The sequence below is a fragment of the Ambystoma mexicanum genome, chromosome 4q, assembly GCF_040938575.1.
Source record: "Ambystoma mexicanum isolate Mex_15411 chromosome 4q, UKY_AmexF1_1, whole genome shotgun sequence".
In the NCBI taxonomy this organism is placed as follows: Eukaryota; Metazoa; Chordata; class Amphibia; order Caudata; family Ambystomatidae; genus Ambystoma; species Ambystoma mexicanum.
The window spans coordinates 1226432209-1226457792 of NC_090928.1; the positions used below are offsets into that span (position 1 = coordinate 1226432209).

General features: G+C 50.6%; 1 protein-coding gene across 1 annotated transcript in view; it reads right to left on the bottom strand.

Moving 5' to 3' along the window:
- The window catches only part of LOC138468291 (exportin-5-like), a 1210104-nt gene that overhangs the window by 538537 nt on the left and 645983 nt on the right, over positions 1-25584 (bottom strand). Inside the window, exon 17 of the mRNA XM_069608777.1 lies at positions 11508-11707. Coding sequence (XP_069464878.1) covers positions 11508-11707 — 200 coding nt within the window. The remainder of the gene's footprint in view (positions 1-11507; positions 11708-25584) is intronic.

Below are 25584 nucleotides of genomic sequence, written 5' to 3' on the forward strand. Positions count from 1 at the left end.
GTAAGATAGGGTGTGCTTGGTCTAGGAATTTAAAAATACTAGTAAAGTAACTTTCATTTTACTTACTCTGGGAAACAGTTTATCCCATAGAAGGTATTTAAACCTTGAGAAAGCCTAAAAAGGGGGTTGTGTGACACGTGAAAAGATGCCTATGGAGTTTTCTAAAACTCTATAACCAAAGAACACACAAGATTAAAATACATTTCAAAACACGGGAGTGGGAAAAAGGGTCACGCTCTCCATGTAAAAATAATCAAGAACTCAAAATCCAGCAAAGTTGATCGGGGTCGCTAAGGTGAAGGGAATTAGCACATTGAGACTTCTCCCCAACAACCCTCAGAGTGTGGGACCCCAGAAGCAAAGAAAGCATCTCGACAGCCAGGAACCACGGTATTGCTATTTGCGGTAGACGTGAGGAGCTGAAACACTGAACAGCCACTGAACTGAAGATGGCCGGTTGCGAGGGGTGACCGTCCCATTGCAGTGGAGGAGTCCCCAGGAGTCCTCCCTCTTATCCCCACGACTGAGGCCCAGGAACAGTGAGATCTGCAGAGCTGCACAGGAACAGAAGTGATCGGCTGTATTTTTTCTTCAGTACAAAAGGTACTGTAAAGTCTGAGAGAACTTACCTCTTACTGTAGAGTTGCTTGCATCTTCTACTACTCTCAAGTCTAATCAGCTTGTGGGCCTACATTTGATTCTTCTTTTCTTCAAATACTTCTAAAACAATGTGTAAAGACTTTCTGCTTACCTGTAAAGAAGTGCTTCAGCTCATCTAGACCTTTGCCTATTGACTTTGGCTTAGCCTCTTTCACTGAATGACTCTTATTGGGGGATCTGAAATTATTTGCCTGCTTAAGAATGTGTGTGGTCTTTTGTATGTTCTGATTAACCTTTTCCTTTGACTTATTACTATACGACTCTAAATGCAACAGTGATATATTAATGTCCCCAGCACCCTAGCAATTGAAGTCACCTGAGGGTGTAGATAGTGTCTGCGGGCCATCCCAAAAGGGTATCTACTGATTTAGAGATATTAAGAGTGTATGAGAGTCTTACTATTACATTTCTCCCTTCTGAAGAAGGCTTATTCTAACTTACTGATGAATAAATACATTTTTTATTCAAGAAACCTTGTATGCAAGAGCGTATTTGAATACTTGTCACTGCGAATCTGTAACTCCTCTACAGGTCACAATGACCCCTCTTGAGATAAGCCTGGCTGCTCCACACGCTATCAAAACTGTGTAGTACAAGCTTATACCAAAGGTTGGGTTTCCTATACCTGTGGTCAGTTGTTTGTAGTGTTCCCAGAGGGCACTGCATACAAACGTTGCCTAACAGTCAACTATTTAGTGGACTGGGGCAATCCCAAGGAGGCCCCTAGGGTCGATCACACTGTCTGAAGGCTTAATGTTTCCAGACCAGCAATAGGAGCTTTGCGTCTAGCCTCTGTTGAGGTGTTTTTTTCTTCCTACATAGGTCCAGCACAAACCTTACCTAGTAGCCCCTTATCCTACTCACTCATGTAACATTTATATGTTAGCCTCACTACTTTAAATTCCTACCATTGTGCTTTTCTACCACAGGCTGAACCCTCAGCTGCAGTACAGCATCCACGGGTGGTCCATTTTGTCAAAATGGCCCAGTCTTATTGTTTCATCATTTACTGTCTGAGGTGTTTCTTGATTTTACTCTGTTGCGACAGGTTTGAGCCCTTTTTGTTTGTCTTGCCTTTCAAAGGCTTCAGCGTATCTGGAAGGACAGGATGTGAGGGAGGGTCCTGAAACTCCACTGTCCTTTGTCTCTAGGAATGCCTGAAAAGACCCAGTCCTGATTGGCTGCTGTGTGATGGACAGCCTAGGCTATGCATGAATGGAAGAAACCTGCTTAAAAGGTGAGGGTTTTGGGACTAGAGGCAGAGTCGACCAATGGGAGAAACGCCTGATGAAGAAACCATGAACAAAGCTTGCTGCATGCTCCTGGACCTTTGAATTGTCCAGTGAAGCCCTGTGCTCAACTCCTTTTTCACCTCAACATAGAACCTCCAGACGGAACGACTTCTCCCCTTGTGTTAGTGTGACCAACTAACCCAGATACTAACTCCACTGGACCTTCACAACTTGCTGTGCCTCTCCGTTGCTTCGGAAGCCCAATGTCATGGGTTGAGTATCTGTAGTCGAGTGCAACATCTGAAGCGGTAACGAATCAGACTAGAAGCTCCAGGAGTCTCCTAAGGACGCTCCAGAAGCAGAACGATCCGATCCCAAGTCCCCTCACCAGAGTGTAGGACCCAAGGAGTGAAGGCAGCCCAATCGGTATGCGAGATCCACAACAGTACTGTTTGCTAAGCGTTGAAACTGCGAAGTGCCGCCAAAGCGAAAAGAGCCCTTAGCTGCCGACGACCTCCCAAGTACTGCCAGAGCCCTCCAGATGTCCTCCCTCTTGTCCCCATGACTGAGGCTCAGGAACAAGTCTGCACCGCTGTAGCAAGACAGAATCCAGCTGGACCACTCTTCAAAACCAGAGGTACGGTTTAGGATTGGGGTACTTACCTTATTGCCTTGTAGATGTACTTTTCTCAGTTGGGAATTGCAGTGGCTTACCTTTTAGAATTGATTCCACCTCTTTTCACAGCTTGTGATCCTTAAAGTGATTTTCTACAAACTCTCTAACTTTGTGCAAGACTTTGATCTAAGAAGTGCAACCGATCCATAGACTGTGCCCCAATTGACTTTGGCTGTCCTGGCTCCCTGAAGCCTCTTCTAGTCCATTGACTGATACGGTTTGTCCCTCATAGGTTGTAGCTTAGTGTAAAGTGTTACTGCTGGGAAAGGGTCATCTAGATTTCATTGGAAGATTGAGTTGACATACACAGAGAAACTGTTTAACCTTTTTCCTTCCCAAAACCTTTCCTTTTTGCAACCTCAGAATCTGCAAGTGTCATGACTGTCCTTGCGACTGAAGTCACAACAGGGTGTAGGAATTGTGTATAAAGCATATCCAAAGAGTATCCACTAACTTGTTTTCATTCTGCAAACTAATTTGAAGTATATTTATGTTGTTTCATTAATTGCCTTTTTAAAGAATGCTTATTTAAGAATTGTTATCAAAACAGACAGCACCCTACAGCACACGAGGCCTCAGCCGACCCAATACTTGCACCAAAGCCCAGCATTCGGTGTATACGGAGCTGAAGCCGCCAACAGCACACCACCTCTCCCACTCCCCTCCCACACCTCCCCACCCGTTCTTGTTTACAAATCGGCCAGAGCGCCTGGGGACCAATTCCATTGGTGAGGGTGCGCTATATATGCACCTTTAACATAACATTTATAACAGAAACCTTGAGTGTAAATGTTCGTTGGATACTTGTATTTATGGATTTTATTTGTACAGCTCACATTTACCCCTCTTTGGAAAGGCCGGGCTGCTCAGTCACACTACCAACTTGTGTAGTACAAACCTATACCAAAATGTGGGTTACCCAATACCAAGCAGATAAGTGTTGTGTAGTTTCACACAGTGTGACTGCATCCATTCTTACCCAACACCTACCTGCAGGCGTTGCACTGGAAACTGTTTCATATGCAATGCTAATTCTCCCAAGAGTGGCTGTGTATATAGGTTTAATAAGGTTTCATGTGACAATATGTATCTCCAAATTTCATACGCTTAGTGAGTAAACTGAAGTACTCAATCAATTGCATTTTCATATACTTGTCAAATTAGAATATTGGTGTTGCTTTGTGTCGACTCCTTGTAGCCCTACACCACTCATACCCTTCCTGAGTCCTGCCGCTCTGCTACCTCAATTTGATTGTTTGGCTAACCTCAGTGACTTTTTTTTTAAAAAACTTTTATTTATATTCAGCTTGGTAGCACAGGTACAGGTGAGCAACAATAGAGCATATAAAAAACAGAACAATTTAAAACATCACAGACTCGTACAATAAGTCGAAAGGCTCGTCTTGCGCACAAGGGAGGGTACATAGCAGGACGGTACAACCCCCGGTGAGGGGCAATTCAAGAGACAACTGGAGAGTAGCAAGAAGAGGTGGCTGGGGATGCAGGACCTGCGTCGGTGTCAGGGGGGGACATAAATAAGCGGAACTTCAACCAGATGTCTCTGGGTCTAGAGCAGGCTGGCTGCTGTACCGCCCATGATTCCTCCGTGTCGGAGGCCCACGTAACTGCTCTGAGCCACTGTGTGTGAGTAGGGGCGGTAGGCCGAAGCCAGCAAAGTAGTATAGCACGCACAGCCAGAAGCATACAAAGGCCAGCTAGTTTCCTAGAATCCCGTTGAAGTTCGGGGAAGTCATGAAATAGGCACTTCATTGGGGTTGGGGAGATAGTGTGATCCAGAATAGACGAAATTGTGGAGCAAACTCTGCTCCAGAATTGGGTGAGGCGGGGGCATGACCAGATCATGTGGATATAGTCTGCGTCATCGTAGCCGCATCTAGGGCATCTGGGGGAGGAGTTGTTAGAGATACGGTGTAGCCTGGTCGGGGTGTAGTGGTATCTGTGGAGTACTTTAAATTGAATTAGCTTGAATCGGGAGTTGAGGGAGACCTGCTGGATACGAGCGCACATTGGGACCAACGATCGTCGGTCATTTCCAATCCGAGGTCAGACTCCCAAACGCGCTTTAATTTAGCAAATGAAGGGGGCGATCTGGATTGGATTAAGGTGTATAATCTGGAAATTTTGCACCTCATAGGGAGAGGTGAGGACAGTTCGGTGATCAGCTCATCAGGTGGCAGTGCTGGGAAGCATGTGTGTTTATGTTTGAGGACTCTGCGGAGGGATGAGTATTAAAGCCATACAGAAGGCCTCTGAGGGACGGTGGGAGGTCAGGCCATTCTATGAAATTACCACCTTCGAATGTGTCTCGGAACAATTCAAATCCCGCCTCGGCCCATGTGCGAACAACCGATGGGGGACCTGTGGGACCCCCGAGACAAAGTTCCAGATGGGGAAGTTGCCATGGAAGGGATGGGTGATGCCCAATATTTGCCATGTTTTGGATAAGGCCAGGGACGTGCATCTCACCGGATCCAACAAGCCCGATTCCACTGGCATGGGTGTGATCACCAGTGATCGGATGTCACGGTCACTAACCGATAACTTTTCTAGTCTCACATGGGGAGGGGGATCAGATATATTAAACCAATGCGCAATGTGTTGAAATTGGGCCGCCAGCCAGTACTTGAGGAAGTCAGGTGCACCAAAGCCACCGACTTCCATCGGGGAAGCAAGGGTCTTAAATTTAAGGCGGACCGCCCCCGAGTGCCACAGGAAGGTATTGAGGGTTCGTGTCAGTGCCTGAAAGAACTCTACTCCCGGCCATTGCGGAACATTAGCAAATTTATACAATAGCTCAGTGAGTACCACCATCTTCAGTATTCCTACCCTACCTGCCAGTGAAATCGGGAGTTTGCTCCAGCCCTGAATCTTCAGCATGAGATTTGTGAGGTATGTTTGATAATTCTCCTCGTACCCCCGATCAATGTGACGTGACACCACTATACCTAGATAGGTAAACTCAGATTGGGCCCAAGTGAATCCAAGGGTATCAGGAGGGGGGGAGTGTGTTGGGAGTGAGCGGGAAGAGAGTTAACTTAGCGCAGTTCAACGTCAGGCCAGAGATACGGCCAAAGAACTACATCCTCTAGTATCGGGGCCAGATTGATTTCAGGGGAGCGAATGAAGAGGAGAGCGTCATCAGCATATAGGGAGACTATCAGAAAAACCGGTAGTGCGTAGGCCTCTGAGAATGAAATTGGCGAAGCATATCCGCGAACGGCTCCATTGCCACAGCAAAGATTAATGGAGAGAGGGGACAGCCTTGTCTAGTACCCCTAGCTATTTGGAAGAGGGTGGAGCACCGGTCCTCGGTGCGAACTCTGGCAACGGGATTTGAATATAGTAGCCTGACCCAGGAAAGAAAATTGGGGCCGAATTTGCATTTGTTGAGTACCCGCCAGAGATACCTCCATGAAACTAAGTCGAAAGCTTTTTGCATGTCAAGCGTGGCGGCCACTGAGTGGACCTCGTAGCTCACTCTGCTTATAATATTAGAGGCGCCTCAAGTTCAAGGAGGTAGAGCGTCCCGGAATAAACCCCGCCTGATCTGGATGAATAATATGTGGCATGAAGGGAACCAGTCGTATAGAGAGTAACTTTGCGTAAATCTTGACGTCGCAATTGATTAATGAAAGTGGGCGGTAAGAGCCGCATTGAGTGGGGGGATTTACCAGGTTTTAGCAGGACGGTTATAGTGGCTTCGCGGAGCGTGGGGGGGAACTGACCCACTTCCACCGATTCCTCCCAGAGCGCAACCAGACGAGGGAGTAAAAGAGATTTGAACCGCTTATAGAACTCAACGGGTATACCGTCCGATCCCGGGGATTTGCCTGATGAGAGGGAGTCTATGGCCTCCGAAAATTCCAAAGCGGTAAATGGGCTCTCAAGGGCTCCGATAGTGTCGGGGGAGAGAGCCGATAGGGGAAGCTTGTCAAGAAAGATGTCGATCTCTGATATAGTGGCATTGTCCACGTTAGCATACAAGGATTGATAGGAGAGGAATTCGGAATTGATATCCCCAGGGGAAGTGGCCAGAGAACCGTCAGGCCTCTGAATACCAGGAATGGGTGGGGCACCGAACTCACGGCGGAGAAGCCTGGCCAGAAGACGGGATGGGCGTTCGCCCTCACCATATCTCCTCGCCAGCCCAGGGTTATCGAGAAATCTCTGCTCCCGGTCCGCAAGTGCGCGGAAGGTATCAAGCTCCGTACCGATCAGCGCCAGGGTCTCAGGAGTTTGATTTAGTGTATATTGGGTTTCCAACTCGGATAGGGTGGCTTCACTCTCGGCTATCTCCCTACGGATGGTTCTAAGGATGCCATTTTCCTTAGAGAGAACAATGCCTCTGATGTAGGCCTTGAAAGCCTCCCAGAGGGTGGCCTGTGATGAGACGGAGTCGGTATTGGTCTCAAAGAACTCCTCGATCGCTGACTCCAACTCTGAACTAAAGACCGGGTCGAGGAGGGAGAGTGGTTTCATCCTCCAATGTCTAGTTCGGTCGTGATCCGGGCCCCAGGACAGGGTGATCGTCACTGGTGAGTGATCGGAGAGAGTCCTGGGGAGGATCGTCAAACCCGAGACACTCCTTATGATTATATCAGACACTAACCATCTATCAATGCGGGAGAAGGAATCATGCACTGAGGAATAAAAGGAGTAGGCGCGGGAGTCGGGGTAAAGGAGCCGCCATGCATCAAACAGGGCCAGGCAAGGAAGTGAAGAGAGTGTAGTATATGCAGCCCTAGTGAGTTGACGGGGACGAGAGCCAGACCTATCGAGATCCACATCAAATATTGTGTTAAAATCACCTCCCCAGAGAATCGGTACCAACGGGAAGCCATCTAGGAGAGATATAAGGTATGTATAAAATTCAGGATCGTCAGTGTTGGGGCCGTAGATATTTAGCAGGACCACTTCTCTATTCTGTAAAGTACCATGGAGTAAGACGTATCTGCCCAGGGGGTCTATCGTCGTGGCTATGGGGTTGAATCTAATGCTCTTGTGAATAAGGGTCATAACCCCCCGGCTTTGTGTAGAGTAGGAGGTATAGTATCTCTGTGGTCCCCATGCTTTGGCAAACCTTTCACAATACTCAGTAACCGCATGTGTCTCCTGAAGAAACAGGATCTTAGTTCCATGCCGTTCAGCCTGAAGCTGTAGTAGTCTCATTTTCTTGTGGTTACCCAGCCCCCGCACGTTCCAACTCATGAATGTCAGGGTTTCTTCACTCGACACTCCCACAGTTGACATAGGAATACAGGCGGATGGAACAGCACCCCCCACAATCGGTCTCTATTGTGGTCAGATCTGCGACGACGTTGAGAGCATGGTGCTCTGAGCTCTACCTTCTCTGCAATTACCAAGCCTTTTTTTACGTAAACTCCCCTACCACCCACCCCCTCCCAAATCCCTCCCCCAATCAGAGGTATGAACACCCCATATCCAACCAACCAAATCCAACACAATGGCATCAACGCCTGGGGGGCCTGTAAGTCGGCCTGGCGGCGGTGCTCCGTACCTTGAGGCAATTTTAGGATAAACTCAATGCCCGACAGTAATAGCAGGTCTCATCCGGGGATGTTCCCGCGTGGGGGGAGAGGGTAGGCATGACCAACTATAATGAACCAATGTAGCGAAATTATAAGGGGTAACCATCTGATCTACCTGATCGAGGTGATGTATGTGTTCAGTCACAAATATTAGGAGCAAGGGGTTATCGCAGAGTTCCTGGACAATTGAGAGGGCAAAGGATATACGTGGTGAATAACCAGGACGCATCGGCGGAAAGGAGTCCACGCCGTCAACCGTCCAACAACTAGAACACACCATGTCACAACCCAACCCAGCAGTTGAATCGCATAGAGAGGAAACAAAGTACTAAACACTCTCCGTCCCAATGCGGACAGGACGGGATGGGCGGCATCCCCCTCGGTCCATGCGCCCCCGCAGATGCCGCAACTGGGAATGATCGAATGTCACAAGTCTAATTGAGTTCAGGGCTAGGGCCCAATGGCCTCGCCTCTACAATGGGAGCCTGTTGTGGCAGGCCAATGTCACAGTGTGTGGTCCAATGCGACAAAGTATAAAGCAATGACAGTGTTGCAGGTACAGTTCAGCCGGGGAAGTGTTCATCTATGAACTTAGAGGCCTCCTCCGGAAGCGTGAAGAAGTATACTGTTTGCATGTTCGATTCTCAGTTTGGCGGGATATAACATAGCATATTTGACCTGAAACTCGCGCAGTCTTCTCTTCACCGCCAGGAAGGACTTACGCTCACGCTGGACCGCCACCGAGAAGTCCGGATATAGGTGGATTTTGGCTGCGCCCAACAAAAGGTCTCCCTTGATTCTTGCCGCCCTGAGGAGGGCATCTCGGTCGTGAAAATTTAGGACTCTGGCTATGATGGGGCGAGGAGGGGCGCCAGGCCTGGGCTTCACTGTGAGTGCACGGTGGGCTCTCTCGATTGCAAATTGTGAGGAGAGTTTTGGGGAATCAAGGAGTCGGAGTAGCATGCTCTCCACGTAATCCTCCATGGGTTCTTGTATGCCATCCTCCGGGACCCCGATTATGCGAAGATTGTTGCGCCTCGAGCGAGACTCGAGATCCTCGTTCTTCTTCTCCACCTCTGACACACGGGAGGATAGTGTGGAGATCTCCGCCCGGAGGGAACCCAGGCCGTCCTCAGCGGTGCTCACCCGCGATTCAATCTCGGTCACACGACCATCTGTCCTCTCCATATGTGCCTTAATGGAGGATATCGTACCATTCATGTCGTCTAATTTGCTATGGATTGTGGTGAATTCCTCACGGATGTATTCCAGCATTTTCTGAGATTCGGATGGTTCCAGTTCATGTGAGGTGGATGGTTCTTGTGTAGGTGCCTCCGCACCAGATCCACCCGGTGGCTTCGTAAACATATTGATGGAAGATTGTTTTTTTCCCCGTCCGTGTCGACATGATGCCGGCTCGAGATGGGTTCAAAACTAGTAGGGCGCCAAGGGAGGGCACCCGGAACGACCCAGGCCAAGTGTGCGTGGGGCCACAGCCGACCAGCAACACGAGCAGAGGCGACTCGAAACCAGATGGGGGGGGGGGACCAAGCTATGCTGGAGTGCTGGTTCTGAGTCAGGCGGGTCTCCCAGGACAACTAATATGTGTAGTAGCGGATGTACCCCAAGCAGACTTCAGAGATCCTGTAGAGGCCAGGGCTAAGGAGACAATGACCACTGGGAGAAACAGGAGAAGTCTCTGGTTGTCGCAGTGATGAGGCGGGACAGGGGTATACCGCCGTGCGTGGATGCAAGGCGGTCAGCACTCTGGAAGACAAGGGCCAACAAGACGAGGACGTCCATGATCAATGGTGTATCAGTACGGGAGAATCGGGGGCAGTGCGTATCTCGGCACAGCAAAATGACCTGACAATAGGTACCCGGGCAGGGGCAGATGCCTCAGACTGTCCACGAGTGAATTTTAGGCTGATGGGTCCGGGGGGTAGCGCGGCTTGGGAAAGGGTCTGCCGGGGGGCAAGCTCCGGTGCGGTAGGGCCCCAGCCCCTAGGATACCAGGATGTAGGAGGAATGGAGCTGCCGCCACCAGACAAGGCCAAGCGCAGCGTCCGGAATCATGGGAAGGAATCCAGCGAAGGTGATGAAATATTGCAGGGCCCAACGTGTTTCAAGGGCGCCTTCCCTCCGCCCAAGGTCGCCGGGAATATGGAGCTCCGGAGGGGTTAACAGCGGGACGCGTGAAGCGGAGCCCAGGGGACCGGGGGGGGGGGGGGGGGGGGAGACTCACCGCCCGGGGCTCGAAGAGGAGGCTTGGTCCAAGTCAGCACGCCGCCTAGGATGGGGCAGCAGAGCAACGCTCATGGTCCAGGGGACAGGCCGCAACGCCGATCAGCCACTCTCCCGTAAGGCAGGAGAGAGCGGCCGCGTAGGGCGGGAAGGATGCCCCTCCCCCACAGAAGGCCGCAAGCCACGGGACACGGCCGCGATCCCCCGGAGCCCAGAGCGGGATCGGAGGAAGCGATCGCCCCCGTTCACCCGCAGCGGTCCACAGCTACGCTGTAAAGGAGGTCCGGGGGACGGGACTCGGCCAGTAGATGCACAGTAGCAGCAGCTCGCACCCCGTCGGTTGATTGCTTAATCGCCGAGGCAAAACAGGAGGATTTCTGAAAAAAAAGGCGCCTCGCGGCTCGGAGCTGTTCAGTAGGCGGCCATCTTCCTTGCGCGCAACAGCGCCCCCCTAACCTCAGTGACTTTAAACAGGGTGGCCACCCAAAATCCTCCCACAAGCCCTGATTTTGGAAATCCATCTTAACAGGCAGCATACTAAATAGGAACTACAAGGGGGCCACATTGAAGTCCTGACAGCCAAAATAGCTACTAGGAAACCAAAATGGCAGCAAAAACGTTAAGGGATTACTCAGTTTGGCAAAAAGGAACCACATCAATGGAATTTCACTCAGAGTATGACAGAAGTAAACATATATCCACTATATTGAAGGCAGTGATTGTATTACTGGTTTCCAGAGCCAGAATTCAGCTCGAGTATAACTCCTGTCTCATTCCCACCCTCTCCACTTGTTAGCCAGAGAAAATATGTACAATGCTTGCCTGCTGTTTCTGTTTGACACTTCTGTGCTGAAAGCTCCAATCACCTTGTGGTACACAAAGCTATAAAGCTCAGTTGTACGCCATCACATGTGGCATTCTATTGTGCGTTTATTCTTACGCTATTTCCTTTTCTACAACCAGAAATGATCAAAGCATGCCAATAGCATTGACTGACAGGGGACATGTCTAGTATTCAAAACAGTCATTCTATGTCCTTTAAGCGTTCTTAATGGGCACTTACAAGATAGATTGTTATAGATTACAAAAACATAAATGGTGCATGTTGTAAAACTTATGACATACTTTTGCATCCCACTGGACAGCCAAATTGAAACCACAGGGGCCATGAGCTCTTCCAAGAACTCTCTCTGTGCATCGTGATCCTTTAACTCATTGCTGACCGAGATCAGTGCTTCCATCAATGTGCTCTTTTCCATAGGAGTAAGCATCAATTCATTTCCCAGCATTTGCTTCACTTGGTTGAACAGGATCTCAAGGTTAGGCTGAAGACAAGCAGAAAAAAGTCTGAGTTTGCAGATATAAATGCATTTAATTGACGAGGTTTAACAAACCACAGGAAAATATTGGTTTAGGGCAATGGTTATGAAAGGAGAGAATATGCCAAGAGTAGATGGGTGGAGAAGAAACCGGTAAATGTTTGTGAGGAGCGGAGAAGAAATGGGATCAGCAAAAACATTCATAGCTACACAGTTGTATTGGTTGCTCCGGCATCTCACCAGTTCATATCCGTAAAATACTGCACGTCAAATCATCAGCCTATTGTCCTAATTTTACGTTCCCTTTTCCCCCCCTCTCGTTGTTGCTCACCACATTTTAGTGTCATTTGATTGTCCACCACCCCCCCCAGAAAAAGGAATGCCCCATTTACTGATATTCACGGTGCTCCAGAATAAAGGTACATAAACAGTGTGTGGATGCGAAGCAGTCTAGGGACTTATTCCTTCTTTGTGGCTTGTTAAGGAGTTTTTCACAAGTTGCTGTCTGTGACAAAACTTGGAAAAGCCCACCTTAGGTGACAGGGATCACCCCTTAGTTTTATCCTGGACTACCCAAAGATGTGGTAGTCATGGCTGAGAAACCAGGCTTAGTCTAGGAGGAAGAAGGGCTCTAGTGAGTCAACAGAACTAAAAAACATACACTAGTTCAAGGTAACGCACAATAGAATTTACATTACAAAAATAGAGATTTATTTATATACACTAAGGCTTCTAACATTTAAGAATGGTAGGTGTTTGCAGATTTATCATTGTTATGCTTCATCCCCTCTTCTAGTGAGAAACCCCCTCCCGCACTTTCTGCAGACTTCTGGACCTTTTTCCTTATATCCTGAATGAGTGGAGCCGCCTTCCACTCATTCATTCTTATGGGCTCTACCTTTTGGATCCCTTTCTGTGTTATACTTTTTCTATGACGTCTACTTTCCTCCATATCTCTAAAGGCAGCACACTGCTCCTCATGGGCAGTGTTGCTGGGAACCCTTTGTGTTCTCCTTTGAGATTTTCTTTATCCTTACTACTATACTTTGCATCTCTCGTAAAACTATATTTTCTGAGATTGGTGCACACACAACCTTATGTGGAGTGCCAAAGGGATACTTAGAATCCCCATTCTCTCTGCTCCTGTGACTTTTTAGTCACAGACAATCTTCTAGTTATGGCTGGTGGCAGTGGACATGTTCTACCAACTATTGTGCCATTTTGTAGGCAAGATTGTATTCACAGTCCCGGTTGTGCACAACAGAGTCCCCTAAGTACTAACCGAAACCCTCCCTTCTTTTTTGCCATTTCTAGCGTGGTTGTCCTTAGTCAGCCCTTCTTCTACCATTGGGGTGGGGGGGGGCAGGGCGTATGTGCGTTCTCTCACCCCCCACCTTTGGTAGGAACACTTGGGTGTCTCCGCCTAGTCTCCAGTGTTCCTGGGTAGGCAGGAAATGGGAGAGGAAGTTTTCACTCCCCTATACTCCTTCCCTTTGACTGGTAGGAACAAGCAGTCCTGAGACAGTGCAATCTGAGCCTTCTCCCGAGGTCCAGAGAATTTCCACAGCTGCAGACCGGGAATACCAGGAGACCTACAACATAACCGTAGTGCACGATCTTGCCAAGGCCGAATCCGTCCAAGTCTTTGCTGAGCTCCAAGTGAACCCCCAGAGACACAATCCATATTGCTTACCTTAATCCAAGAAGTAGCTCCAGAGTGCAGTGTCACAGAGAAGTCCTTTGAAAGAACTTTTCTTGGGTCTACTACTGTTCCAAGAGTAGTAAAGTGAAATTGACTTTACTAAACAGTGTTTCCCATGTACGTCCAGTACAAACCATCTTATGTGGATTACTTAGTAGCTCCTTTTCCTACTTACTCATGTAACATTTTTTTTATGTGATCCTCACTACATTTAATGGCTGGTGGCAGTGGTTTAATTTTCCAACCATTGTGCGTTTTTACCGCAGGCTGAATCCTCAGCTGCAGTATTGCACCCATGGGTGCTCATTTTGTAAATGGCCCTGGTCGTCTTTTTACCATTTATTGCTTGCAAGGTCTTTCTTAGGTTTTACTCTGCACACCAAACCAGTTTTGGTCCCTTTGTTAGTTTGGTCTCTGGCAGGATTCACTGTTGAAGCATGCCTCTGTGGCTCCAGCCTATCTGGCAGGGCAGGATATGAGGGAGGTTCCCGAACCTCCCTGTGCTTAGTCTCCTTGGTTACAGGAATGCACGCAAAGTTGATTAGCTGCTGTGTGAGCGACAGCTAGGGGGCGAATGAATGGGAGAGACTTGCATAAAAGGCAAGTTTTTGCTTGGAAGGCAGAGTCTACCACTGGACGAAGGAATCCGAATGAACTTGGAAGAGATGCTTGCTGCAACTCCTTGAGTGTTGGTTTGCCCGGTGAAGCCCTGCTGCAGTGCCGGAGCTCAGAATTCGCCTCGACTTGAGAAGCCCAGCAAAGGACAACTTATCCCCCTGGGATGGTGGGAACAATCAACCCAAAGACGAACTCCCCTGGAAAACCTCTCAAAGCTGGCTGTACTTCCATTTGCTGCGGCAGGAACCGAGTGCCAGGGAGAACAACACCAGAATCGAGTGCATAGTTTTTATTTTTAAGTCGGACCCAAGCTCCAGAAAGATCCTCCAGACTCCAATGAAGCAGGACTAACCAAGCCTGAGCCACCTCAGAGTGCTGGACCACAGAAGTAAGGAAAGTCCACCAAGTATCCAAGAACCGCAGTGGTGCTATTCGTGAGATGCTGAAACCGCGAAGTGCTGCTAATATCGAGTTTGCCCATTGCTGCCACCGACCTTCAAACCATAGTGTAGGAGTCCCCAGATGTCATCCTTCTTGTCCCCATCATAGAAGCCTAGGATCAACAGGATTTGCCATACTACAACAGGAACAGAAACCAGCTGGAACCAATTTCTTCAGACCCAGGGTACTGTGAACCAAGGGGTACTTACCCCTGGTCTGTGTAGCTTGCTTGGCTCCTGGGTCTCAGTCGTGGGGACAGGCGGTAGAATGAAGGTCGGCGGCAGCTATGGGCGTTCTTCGGGTCAGCTGCACTTTGCGGTTTCAGCGCTCGGTAAATAGCACCACCACGGATCTACCTGCTGTGTAAGTGACAGCTAGGCTGTGCAAGAATAGGAGAAACCAGCTTAAAAAGGCGAGGATTTGTGGACTGAAGAGAGTCTACCACTAGGAAGGACATCCAGGTGAAAAAACCGTGAACAAAGCTTGCTGCATCCTCCTGGACAGTTCAACTGCCTGGTGAAGCCATCCTGCTGTGCTGAAACTCCTTTTTCTGATCGACAAGAGAAGCTCTGGACGCAACAACCTCTCTTGGGTTAGTCGGACCAACTAATCCTGAGATGATCTTTGCTGGAATACCTTCCACAACTGGCTGTACTACTTTGCTGCTGCTGGAACAGAGGTCCAGGGGTCGAGAAATCCATAATGGAGTGCAACATCTCTAAGCCAGCCAAAAGCGCCAGTAGTTTCCCCGAGGACCCACCCAAAGCAGGATTACCCAAGCGCGAGTCAAATCACCAGAGTGCTGGACTCAAGAGTGAAGGAAGCCCAACCGGTGTCCAAGATCTGTGGTGGTGCTATTTACCGAGCGCTGAACCGCAAAGTGCAGCTGATCCGAAGAACGCCCATAGCTGCCGCCGACCTTCGTCCTACCACTTGTCCCCACGACTGAGGCCCAGGAACCCAGGACCTGCATCATTGCAACCAGAAAGCTGCCAGCTGGATCCTCTTCCTCTAACCACAGGTACTGTTCTGATGTTGGGGTACTTACCTCATCGTCTGTAGCTTGCTCTTCTCAGTTAGAGGCTTGCAGTAGCTGCGTTCTTAGAGTGGATTCTAGCTCTTACTTTCACAAGTGTAACAGCTTGTGACCCAAGGAACAAGTTACTTACCTGTAACTGTTGTTCTCCAGCATGGGTCTGGCATGGATTCACATGCTCATGAATATTCCCCGTCAGGCCGGGAATCCTCGGTATAGAAAAAAAAATCAGTTTCGTTTCTGATCGTCTTTCTTAGTGGTAACCAATCACTGGTCTCTGGGCCATACTGCCCACAGCCAATGACTGCCCTCTCCCTAAGCCCCGCCTCTGGCACCCATCCTCAGATTTGGTAGCACGTAAAGTGGCAGTATGACCAAGTGAAGAGCCGCAGAGGGGTAGGCAGGAGGGTTCGCATGTGAATCCATGCCAGACCCATGCTGGAGAACAGTTACAGGTAAGTAACTTGTTCCTTCTCCAGCATGGGGTCTGGCATGGATTCTTATGCGAATGAATAAGAGAATACATAGCAGTACACACATGCACAACCACGGGAGGTGGCAACAGGCTCAACATTAAGCATCTCTTACCTCCTCACCAGGCTCACCTTAAGCGAACAGGTTGCGCAGCACTGCTTGGCCGACCCTGGACTCCTCCCTGGAGTCCCGATCGACACAGTAGAATCTTGTGAAGGTGTGCGTCGACCTCCACGTCGCAGCTCTGCAGATGTCCAGCAGGGGCACACCAGACAGGAACGCCGTGGTAGCAGCCGGTGACAGTGCATGATGCAGCCGGAGAGCCATCTGGAAATGGAAGTCTTCGAGAGAGCCTTCCCTTGATTCACAGTCCCAAAGTTCACAAACAGCTGTGATGTCTTCTGAAAACTGTTTGTGCGGTCCACGTAGAGCTTCAGCGCTTTAGCTACGTCCAGCGAGTGCAAAGTTCTTTCAGCCGGCGACGAAGGAGACGGGAAGAAAACTGGCAACACCAAGGGTTCGTTGAGGTGGAAGTCCGGCGGCACCTTGGGCATGAAGGAGGGGTGCGTCCTCAGCACCACCCTCGTGTCATGAAACGTCAAGTATGGCGGCTTACAAGATAGGGCCTGGATCTCTCCCACTCGTCGTGCGGCGGTGATGGCCACGAGAAACGCTGTCTTCCACGACAGAAACTTCAACCGTGCCGAATGCATCGGCTCAAATGGGCCCCCCCCCCCATGAGCCTGGTCAGCACCACGTTGAGCTCCCACGCCGGGGCAGGGGCCTTCACCGGCAGGAATGATCGGAACAATCCTTTCATAAATTCCTTCACCAGTCGATGAGACCATAAGGACGCCCGTCCCGTGGTTCTGGTGTATCGCGAGATGGCGGCTAGATGCATCTTGATGGAAGCGTGAGCTTGTCCAGCCTTGGCCAATGACAGTAGGTACGGCAATACTTGAGGGGCCGTAATCCGCAGAGGGTTAATCTTCTGTGCACGGCACCAGACAGAGAACCTCTTCCATTTATGTCCGTAGCACTTGAGAGTTGAGGACACCCTGGCTTTTGCAAGAACATCTCTGCAGTCGGCCGGGATGTTGTACCCTCAAAACTCTAGTGCTGCAGGAGCCAGGCCTGCAAGTTCAGCGACTCCGGGTTGTGGTGAAGAATGGCGCCTCCTTCTTTGGAGAGAAGATCTGCGTCTGTCGGCAGTTTGACTGGTGTGGACGTTGACAAGTCCAGAAGGTCCGGGAACCAGATCTGTCTCGGCCACTCCGGTGCGACGAGGATCATCCTGCACCGGGACCTCTTGAGCTGGTTGATGAGCAGGAGCAACAACGGCAGCGGAGGGAACGCATAAAGAAATAGGCCGTCCCAGGGGAACGAGAAAGCATCGCCCATGCTCCTCGGCTGGGGGAACCTGCTGGCAAACCTCCGGCACTTGGAATTCATCACCATCGCGAAGAGATTGATTTGGGGTTCGCCCCATCGTCGGAAGAGTCGATCCACTTGATCCTGGCGTAGTTCCCACTCGTGGCACGAGCGCAGCTCTCTGCTGAGTGAGTCGGCGATCGTGTTTTTTATTCCTGCCAGATGAAGAGGCACCAGAAACATCCCTTTGGCGACGGCCCAATGCCACAGATCCTGGGCTTCCTTGGATAGGGCAGGGGATCTGGTTCCGCCCTGCTTCCAGATGTAGAACATCGTGGTGGTGTTTTCGGTGAAGATCCTCACCACCTTGTCCTTGAGGGATGGAAGAAAAGACCTGAGGGCCCAGAACACTGCGCGGAGCTCCAAGATGTTGATGTGGAGTGACTTCTCCTCCGGGAGCCAAAGGCCTCTCGTGTGAAGATCTCCGGAGTGCGCTCCCCAACCTTCCAGGGAGGCATCCGTCGTCAACGTCACCTGGTTTGCTGGGGTCTGAAAGTCCGTGCCCGCCGACAGATGAGAGCAGGTACCCCACCACTGGAACGCCTGACTAACATCTCGTTGAGGGATCCTTTCCTCGAAGCTGCCCGTCGACTGGACCCAGCGGGCGTCGAGGAACTCTTTTAAGGGGCGCATCCGAAGCCTGCAAAGGCGCACCAGATAAATGCAAGAGGACATCATCCCAAGGAGGGACTTGATAGATCTTACCCTGGCCATGCCCGTGGCCAGCAGACGCTGCACCTTGCCTAGAATGGTCCTGGTCCTTTCCTCCGACGGCGAGGCCAGCCGTGCCACTGTCGAGCTTGGCTCCCAGAAACAGGGCGGAACCAGGTGGGAATTTGGAAAGTTGATGGAGAATCCCAGGTCTGTGAGCAGCTGGACTGTCTTCGCAGTGTGCTCCACGGCGAGCTCCCTTGTCCTTGCCCGGATGAGCCAGTCGTCCAGGTAGAGGCAGACGTGGATCCCCTGTAGGTGCAGCCGCGCCGTCACCGGTGCGAGGCACTTCGTGAACACCCTGGGTGCCGACTTCAATCCGAACGGGAGGGCCTTGAACTGGTAGTGCCTCCCTTGGACCACGAACCTGAGGAGCTTTCGGTGTCTTTTTAGAATGGGGATGTGGAAGTACGACGACTCCAAGTCCAACAACGACAGGAAATCGCCCTCCTCCAGCTGTCCCAGCACGTGCTGGAGGGCGACCATCCGGAACTTCTGTGCTTTGATGTACTTGTTCAGTCATCGCAGGTCCAGGATGGGGTGCCATCCTCCTGTCCTTTTTACGAGGAAGTACCTTGAGTAAACTCCGGAGCCCCGAAGCCTCTTTGGGACAGGCTCAATGGCACCCTTCTTGAGCATCGCCCTTACTTCCAACAGTAGTTGAGGGACGTGATTTTCCTTCCTGGCCACGGGTGGAAAGTGAGGGCACTTCTGAAAATCGAGGCCGGGCCCTTGGGCCAGGGCATCCAGCACCCAACGGTCGGTGGAGATGTACTCCCACACGCTGACGAACCTCGCCAGCCGGCCTCCCACCGGGGTGCTTCATCGGGGGCCCACCAGTGCCCGGGCAGTCTCCGTGTCTGTCTTGATGGCCTGAAGGGACTCATCAATCGCTTTCCCAAACAGGTTGTTCCCGTCGAAGGGCATGTCCAAAACCTTGGTTTGTACGTCCTGGCAGAAATCCGTCGCCTTGAGCCATCCTTGTCGTCTCAGGCAAACGCTGTTGCCCAACTGACGGAAACCGGTGTCGGTGATGTCCGCTGCCACCGTGATGGCGTGGTCCGAAGCAATCTCACCTTCCTGTAGGATTTCAAGGGCCTCAGCCCTTTTGGCGTCTGGAAGGAAGTCCAACAGAGGGGCAATTTTGAACCACAACTCCCTGTCGTAGCGGGCTACGATAGCCAGGGCGTTGGCCGCCTCGATAGTCGTTGCTGCGGATGAGATGTCCCATCGTGTCCAGCTTCCTGCCCTCGCCATCCGGCGGGGAAGTGGATGTCGAGGCCGATGCCCTCCAGCTTTCTTTTTTGCCGCTGCTGAGACGACCGAATCCGGGGTAGGTTGCACCCAAAGGCACAAGGGGGCAGCGTCAGGGACCCGGTACTTCTCGTACCGGTCCCTCTTTGCCAGCGCCGTGGCAGGGTTTTTGAGGAGGGCGAGCCCCTCATCCCAGATGTCATCTAGAAGTGGTACGGCGAGGACCGTCTTCCTTTTAGCCTCACGCCGTTGGTAAAGGAACCCTTCCTTCTCTTCTGGGAAGAGCTGGAAGAGCTCAGATGCCCTGGAAATCATGGCATGAAAGGATCCAATCTCGTCTGGCGGGGACGCCCGAGCAGGGTGCGACGGGGGACATGTCCTGTCATCGCCTCCGTGGTCATCTGTACCTGTTGTAGCCGTGTCTGTGCCTGTATCATCCCCGTGGGTAGTAGACCGGGGGGAGGGCAGAGCAGGCCGCAGAGGTGGGAGAGGTGGCGTAGGATGCGTCGTCCTCCTCTTATGTGGTGGACTTTCCGAAGGTCCCCGCTCTGGTTCCCCCGTCGGGTCTGGCTCCGGTACCTCCGTCGGGGGGAGGGGCAACCTTGTCCTCATCTCCGAGCATAAGGACTGAATCGCTGAGAAAATGGCCGCCGAAGTGTCCTGCGGAGCCGGAAACGACGGGCGCAAGGGCTCTTGAGGAACCTCGTCGGCGACACAGTCGCTCTCATTGTCGCCCTCGTCGGGATCCCTCCCGATGGGCTGGGCCTCTTCCACGACTTCGATGAGCTCTTCTTCAGAGGTCGTGTCCGTATCCACGATGGCCACCTGCTGTCATGATGCCCGCTCCCAGGGAGCCGGTTCAAGCCCTGCGTCCCCGAAAGCAGACATCCAGTCCCCAAGGAAGGACCCAGCAATCCCATATAGGGGCCCTTTGGACAGTGTCCTGGCGCCTATGGCACCAGGCTCATTATGGGAGTGCTTGGGTGCACTTACCTGATGCAGACCATGCTGCAGAATCCCGGCCTCCTTGAGGCCTGAAAGGAACTACTTTACCATCCGGGCGTGGTCAGGAAAGGATACATACCTGGAACTTCTTCCAAGGCTATTTAAACCCCACCCGAACAGCCACACGTGCTTCGCGTTGTACTGCATCTAGCAGCTGGACGCTCACCGTGTCTGCTCATGCATCCTGACTTCTGCCACGCCTGCCAGCATCCTGGATCACCTGCAAAGGAAGAGAAGAAGAGGACAGAAGAAGGGAAAGTCCTTACCTGCTAAATCCGCATCCCGGAGACATCTCGCCGACAATCCTGAAAAGGAAGACTATTTAAAAGCTCATTGCGTCGATCGCTGCAGCGCCGCATTCCACTCACCTTTACAGGGCGCCTCCATGTTCAGCAGCGATCATCCGGATTAGTAGTCATGCCCCAGCGCCTAGGGAGAAAAAGACCAGAACAAAAGGTGAGAGAGAAGGGAATAAGGAAAGCTAAATCTCCATGTTAAGACTTACCTGTTGATTCATTCCCTCTTCATTTCGGGTCTGCGCCGCATCCAGGCATTTCCGGACCCGGCCCCTAAGGGGAAAAAGAGACATCAGCGTTAATGACCGAATGAAAAGACATTACCAAAAAACGCTCATTGAAGACTTACCTGATTTCTACAAGGATTTCACCTCTTATCTCGGGTCGGTGCCTGTTCCCCGGCATTCCGTACCCCGGCCACTATGGGGAAAAAGACACTAGCATTAGTACTTTAATGCATGGACACAAGGGGAACCTCTTATCAAAAAAACTTACCTGGAAGCCAAGCAAGTTTGGTTCTCACCAATCCGAAAATCCAGTGAAGTAACTGGATACCAACGCGCCCATGCATCAGAAGCAGGATGGAGAGCTCGTCCTTCCAGACCCCAAGGTGAGACGCTACGAGAAATCACAGAAGGGTTTCGAGAAGGGTGAGAGGGGAAAGTGGGAGGCCGATTGCATTACCCCGCAGACAGTTAATCCCTATTTTCGCCTACAGAAGGATACTTCTGCGAGCCAGGCATGCCAGATTTGGGAGCCCGGTCCAGTCCGTCTTCCGAAACCTGCGCATCACCTTAGAAGAGGTCACAGCAGCGCGAACCAGGACAGCACCTCCGTGGGAGTCAGGTGAGCGTAACACCTGCCCCTATCCCACCTTTTCCAACGAGGACTTTGTGGGGGTCTTCTCAATGGGCCTGAAAGACGACTTCCTCCGCGGTGGCAGGGAGACTCTGGGTCCTGAGGTCACCTCCACTGGCGTAGCCTCCACAGGCTGAGCCAGGGCCGCTGCGACATCCTCAATCGAGGTCTTAGCAGGGTGAATTAAGGCCATCGTCACCTTCTGTATGCCTGGGGCCTCCACATTGGGAGGGGGGTCCAAGCCTCGCTCCTCCTCTGCCGGAATCTTCGAGATCGACCAGGGCCTCTCCAGAAGCTTCGCCGGTTTCTCGGACTTCCTCTTACCCGAGCCAGAGCGTTGGCTCGTGGTTGATGGCGCCGGGGAGGATGCGCCCTGCCTTGCAGCCAAAGAGCCCAACTGTTCGGCGCTCCTGGTGCCCGCGGACTCGCGGTGCTTGGCCTTTTGTTGGGCCCCCGTCGCAGGGGCGCCCTCACAGGACTTAGAAGACCGCTCAGACTTCTTTTTCTTCTCGCCAGTTGGCGAGACGGAGGTGGCGATCCTTCATGGTCTGCTCCGACATGTTCCCACAAAACGCACAGTCCTTCTCCGTGTGCGTCTTGTCCTCATGGAGACAGTAGAGGACTAACAAATGCTCGCCCTCCTTGAAAACATTCTGAAGCTGGCATCCAGGGCAGGTCCTGAACAGCTTCCCGGGCGTCGAGCTTCCTTTCTCCCGGGCCATGTCCGGGTAGGCCTCAACTTCTGGAATCCTGCAAAAGCGTAACTCAACGAAATCTTCACCCTTGAGTGGCATAGAAAACTCCGAAATGGATCCCCGCTGATCGGATGTAGAATCGGTGGAGCTTGAGGCTCTATTTAACCGAAAAATGAGAAAAATCTCCTGAAAAAGCGCGAAAACGCAGCAAAAGCTCGAGAGCTACAGCACGAGGACTCCCAACACTTGAACGTGCGGTAAAAATCTGAGGATGGCTGCCAGAGGCGGGGCTTAGGGAGAGTGCAGTCATTGGCCGGGGGCAGTATGACCCAGAGACCAGTGATTGGTTACTACTAAGAAAGACAGATCATAAACGAAACTGATACTGATTTTTTTCTATACCGAGGATTCCCGGCCTGACGGGGAATATTCATGAGCATGTGAATCCATGCCAGACCCCATGCTGGAGAACAGTGATTTTCTACAACAAACTAACTTTGTGCAAGACTTTATTATCTACGAAGTGCCTGAGCTCAATAGACTTAGCTCCAATTGACTTTGGCTGTCCTGGCTCCCTGCAGAATATTCCATTGACTTTGATTCTTACTGTCCCTCACAGGTGATACATTGGTTCTTAAATAATATTGCTGGGAAAGGTTTATATATAGACTTCATTGGGAGATTTAGAAGTGCTCACATGGTCCAAGAACCTATTCAACCTTTTTTCCTTCCTTTAACCTTTCCTTTCTGCCAACCTCAGAAATTACCAAGTACAAAAGTGATATACTGTCCTAGTTAGTAAAGTCACCTCACGGTATACGAGCTATGTATGAAGCATCTCTAAAGAGTATCTACATGCTTGACCTGATTCTGAGGAAGAATTGTGAAGTGTATTTTAATTGTTGCACATTGCTCTTTTTAATGAACGCTTACTTAAAAATGACCATTAAATGAAATTTTTTACTCGAAACTTTGAGTGCAAGTTTTATTTGGATACTTGTATTGGCGGATTTGGATGCTACAGGGCTACAACTCATATTTGCCCCTTTTGAGATAAGTCTGGCTGCTCAGTCACACTTGTAAAGTACAGACCTATACCAATAGGTGGGTTACCCAATACCAAGAGGACAAAGGTTGTGTAGTCTCCCACAGGGTTACTACATCAATTCTTGCCCAACAGTCAGGTACTGCCACTACTGGGAGCAGCCCTCCAGAACTGTTAGACCAGGTCCCCTCTGCACAGAAACATAAGCAACACCAGACCCAAGCTATTCCTCACTGATGAGGTCCAACAAGGCCGAAACATGTTTGTGGACACTTGTCTTGTGCAGAAGGGCTGCGACTTAGCAGTTTGGGCTGGACTGCCCCTTTGGAGGTGGGACCTAGCCTGAATTGCATATGGTCTTTCCCTTTCTGTACTGGATTGGCAGGTGAAAAACGATGGTCTGGAGGGTTGCCCAGAGCAATGCCTCAAGTTTAGATTCATTGTAAACCTTCCAGCCATAACCTCTTGTTATACTATTTGACTAGATAAACTACTGCGCAATAGTACGGTAGAACAGTCATTAGTCCTAAATGAACAATTGTAACCGTGAGCAATAAACAATTAAGTAGTGGCCTATAAAAAGTATCTAAAAGAATTTCTATGTACATTAGTTTAAGCATTTTGAAACATTCCTTGCATAAATATATATATATATTTTAATATACATTAATTGGTGTTTCTTTGATCTGCTTTACTAACTAGGTTCAGTGTACTACGCTACAGATCACATCTTCCTCCTATGATAAGCCTGACCGCTCTGCACTCTACCAAGGTTCCATGAGTAGTACAGAGAGATACTAAAAGTTGGGGCCTGTATACCATTGGGATGGTTTTATGAAGCCTTGCCTCAAGTGGACTTTAGCAAAACTCCCCTAACAGTAAGTACCATTGCACAGTAAAACATAGAACACTTGCAATATTCAAAGAATACAATACTGGGATCAATTGGAAAGGCAACACAAACTTCTGACACAATTATGCAAACTTTAGATCAACTTGTGTAATATTAGTTAACCCCTGCTTAACCAATCATACGAAATCCAACCGCATCTTAGGTGAGTCTCTCAAAGACAAAGGGGGGCACTGGGGATCAAGTGAATAAGGGATGAGGAAGAAATGGCAGTTATGCAGCAGACAAGACAGAGTATGACGATTTCTTGAGGTTTACAGGCAAGTAATGCAGCTTCTCTGGGAAGGGAATTTAGGAAGTTCTCTCACCGAATTGCCCCAAGGACCAATGTCCTAAGGCAAGGAAGAGCACAAAGGGTTGTCAACCCCAATGTAGTTCAAGGTAGGCCTGGGAGGAGGAGGAGGTACAGCTTAACTGCAATCCTCCGAATCACAGGAACAGCAAAGCAAGCCGCAGGTAAGCATTAGGGGCGGAACAGTACCTAGTAAGCTAAGAAGCCGATACAGCAGGACACCCCAAGTATAGGCGACAGCTGTTAGGCAAAGTTGGAATGCAGTACCCTCTGGGAACACAAGCAACTATGCTACAGTTGTAAGCAAACCAACCTTTGGTATAAGTCTGTACTACACAGTTTTGGTAGCGTGTTGAGGTAGCGTGTTCAGTAGCCAAGCTTATCTCAAGAGGGGCAATGTGAGCAGTAGTGGAATTCCACAAAGATTCACAATTACCACTATTCAAATAGACTCTTACACTCAAGGTTTCTTGGTTAAATAATTTATTAACCATTCAATTATAAAACATTCAATAGAAAGAGGCAATTATATAACACAAATATACTTCAATACTGTACACTCTAAAAGGCGTCGAGCGAGTCTGCGTCGACAGAAAAGGCGTCGACGTCGAGCGAATCGGCGTCAGCTGCAACGCCTCCAGCATCGGCGGCGTCGACAGTCCTCGAAGCCGTAGTGCCGAGCGCGTCTCTCGAGAGCCTGGGCACCGACGAAGACGGCACAGGATCACACGGTCTCGAGCGCGTCGAGGACCGGGACCTGGAACGGGCATGGCGAGAACGGCTACCCTTGTCCGAGCGGGACCTCTCCCGCGAGCCGTGCCGACCACTCGAGCCCGAAGGCGTGCAGGCGGTGTCTCTCGACCGGTGCCGACCGACCCCACTCGGAGGCGCAGACCGACCACTGCCCTGCGATTCCAAAATCGCTAGCATCTGCTTCCCGAAAGAAGCCCATTCCTCCGGTGTTGCTTGCATGGAGGGATAAGCGACCCGCTGACGGGCGGAGTCCTCAGAAGAGGACGGGGAAGGCGACCTATGCCGGCGCTTCCTGGAATGCCTAGAAGAGGCAGAGCAGTGGCGAGACCGACTCCTGGAAGGAGACCCACCGGACTTCCAAC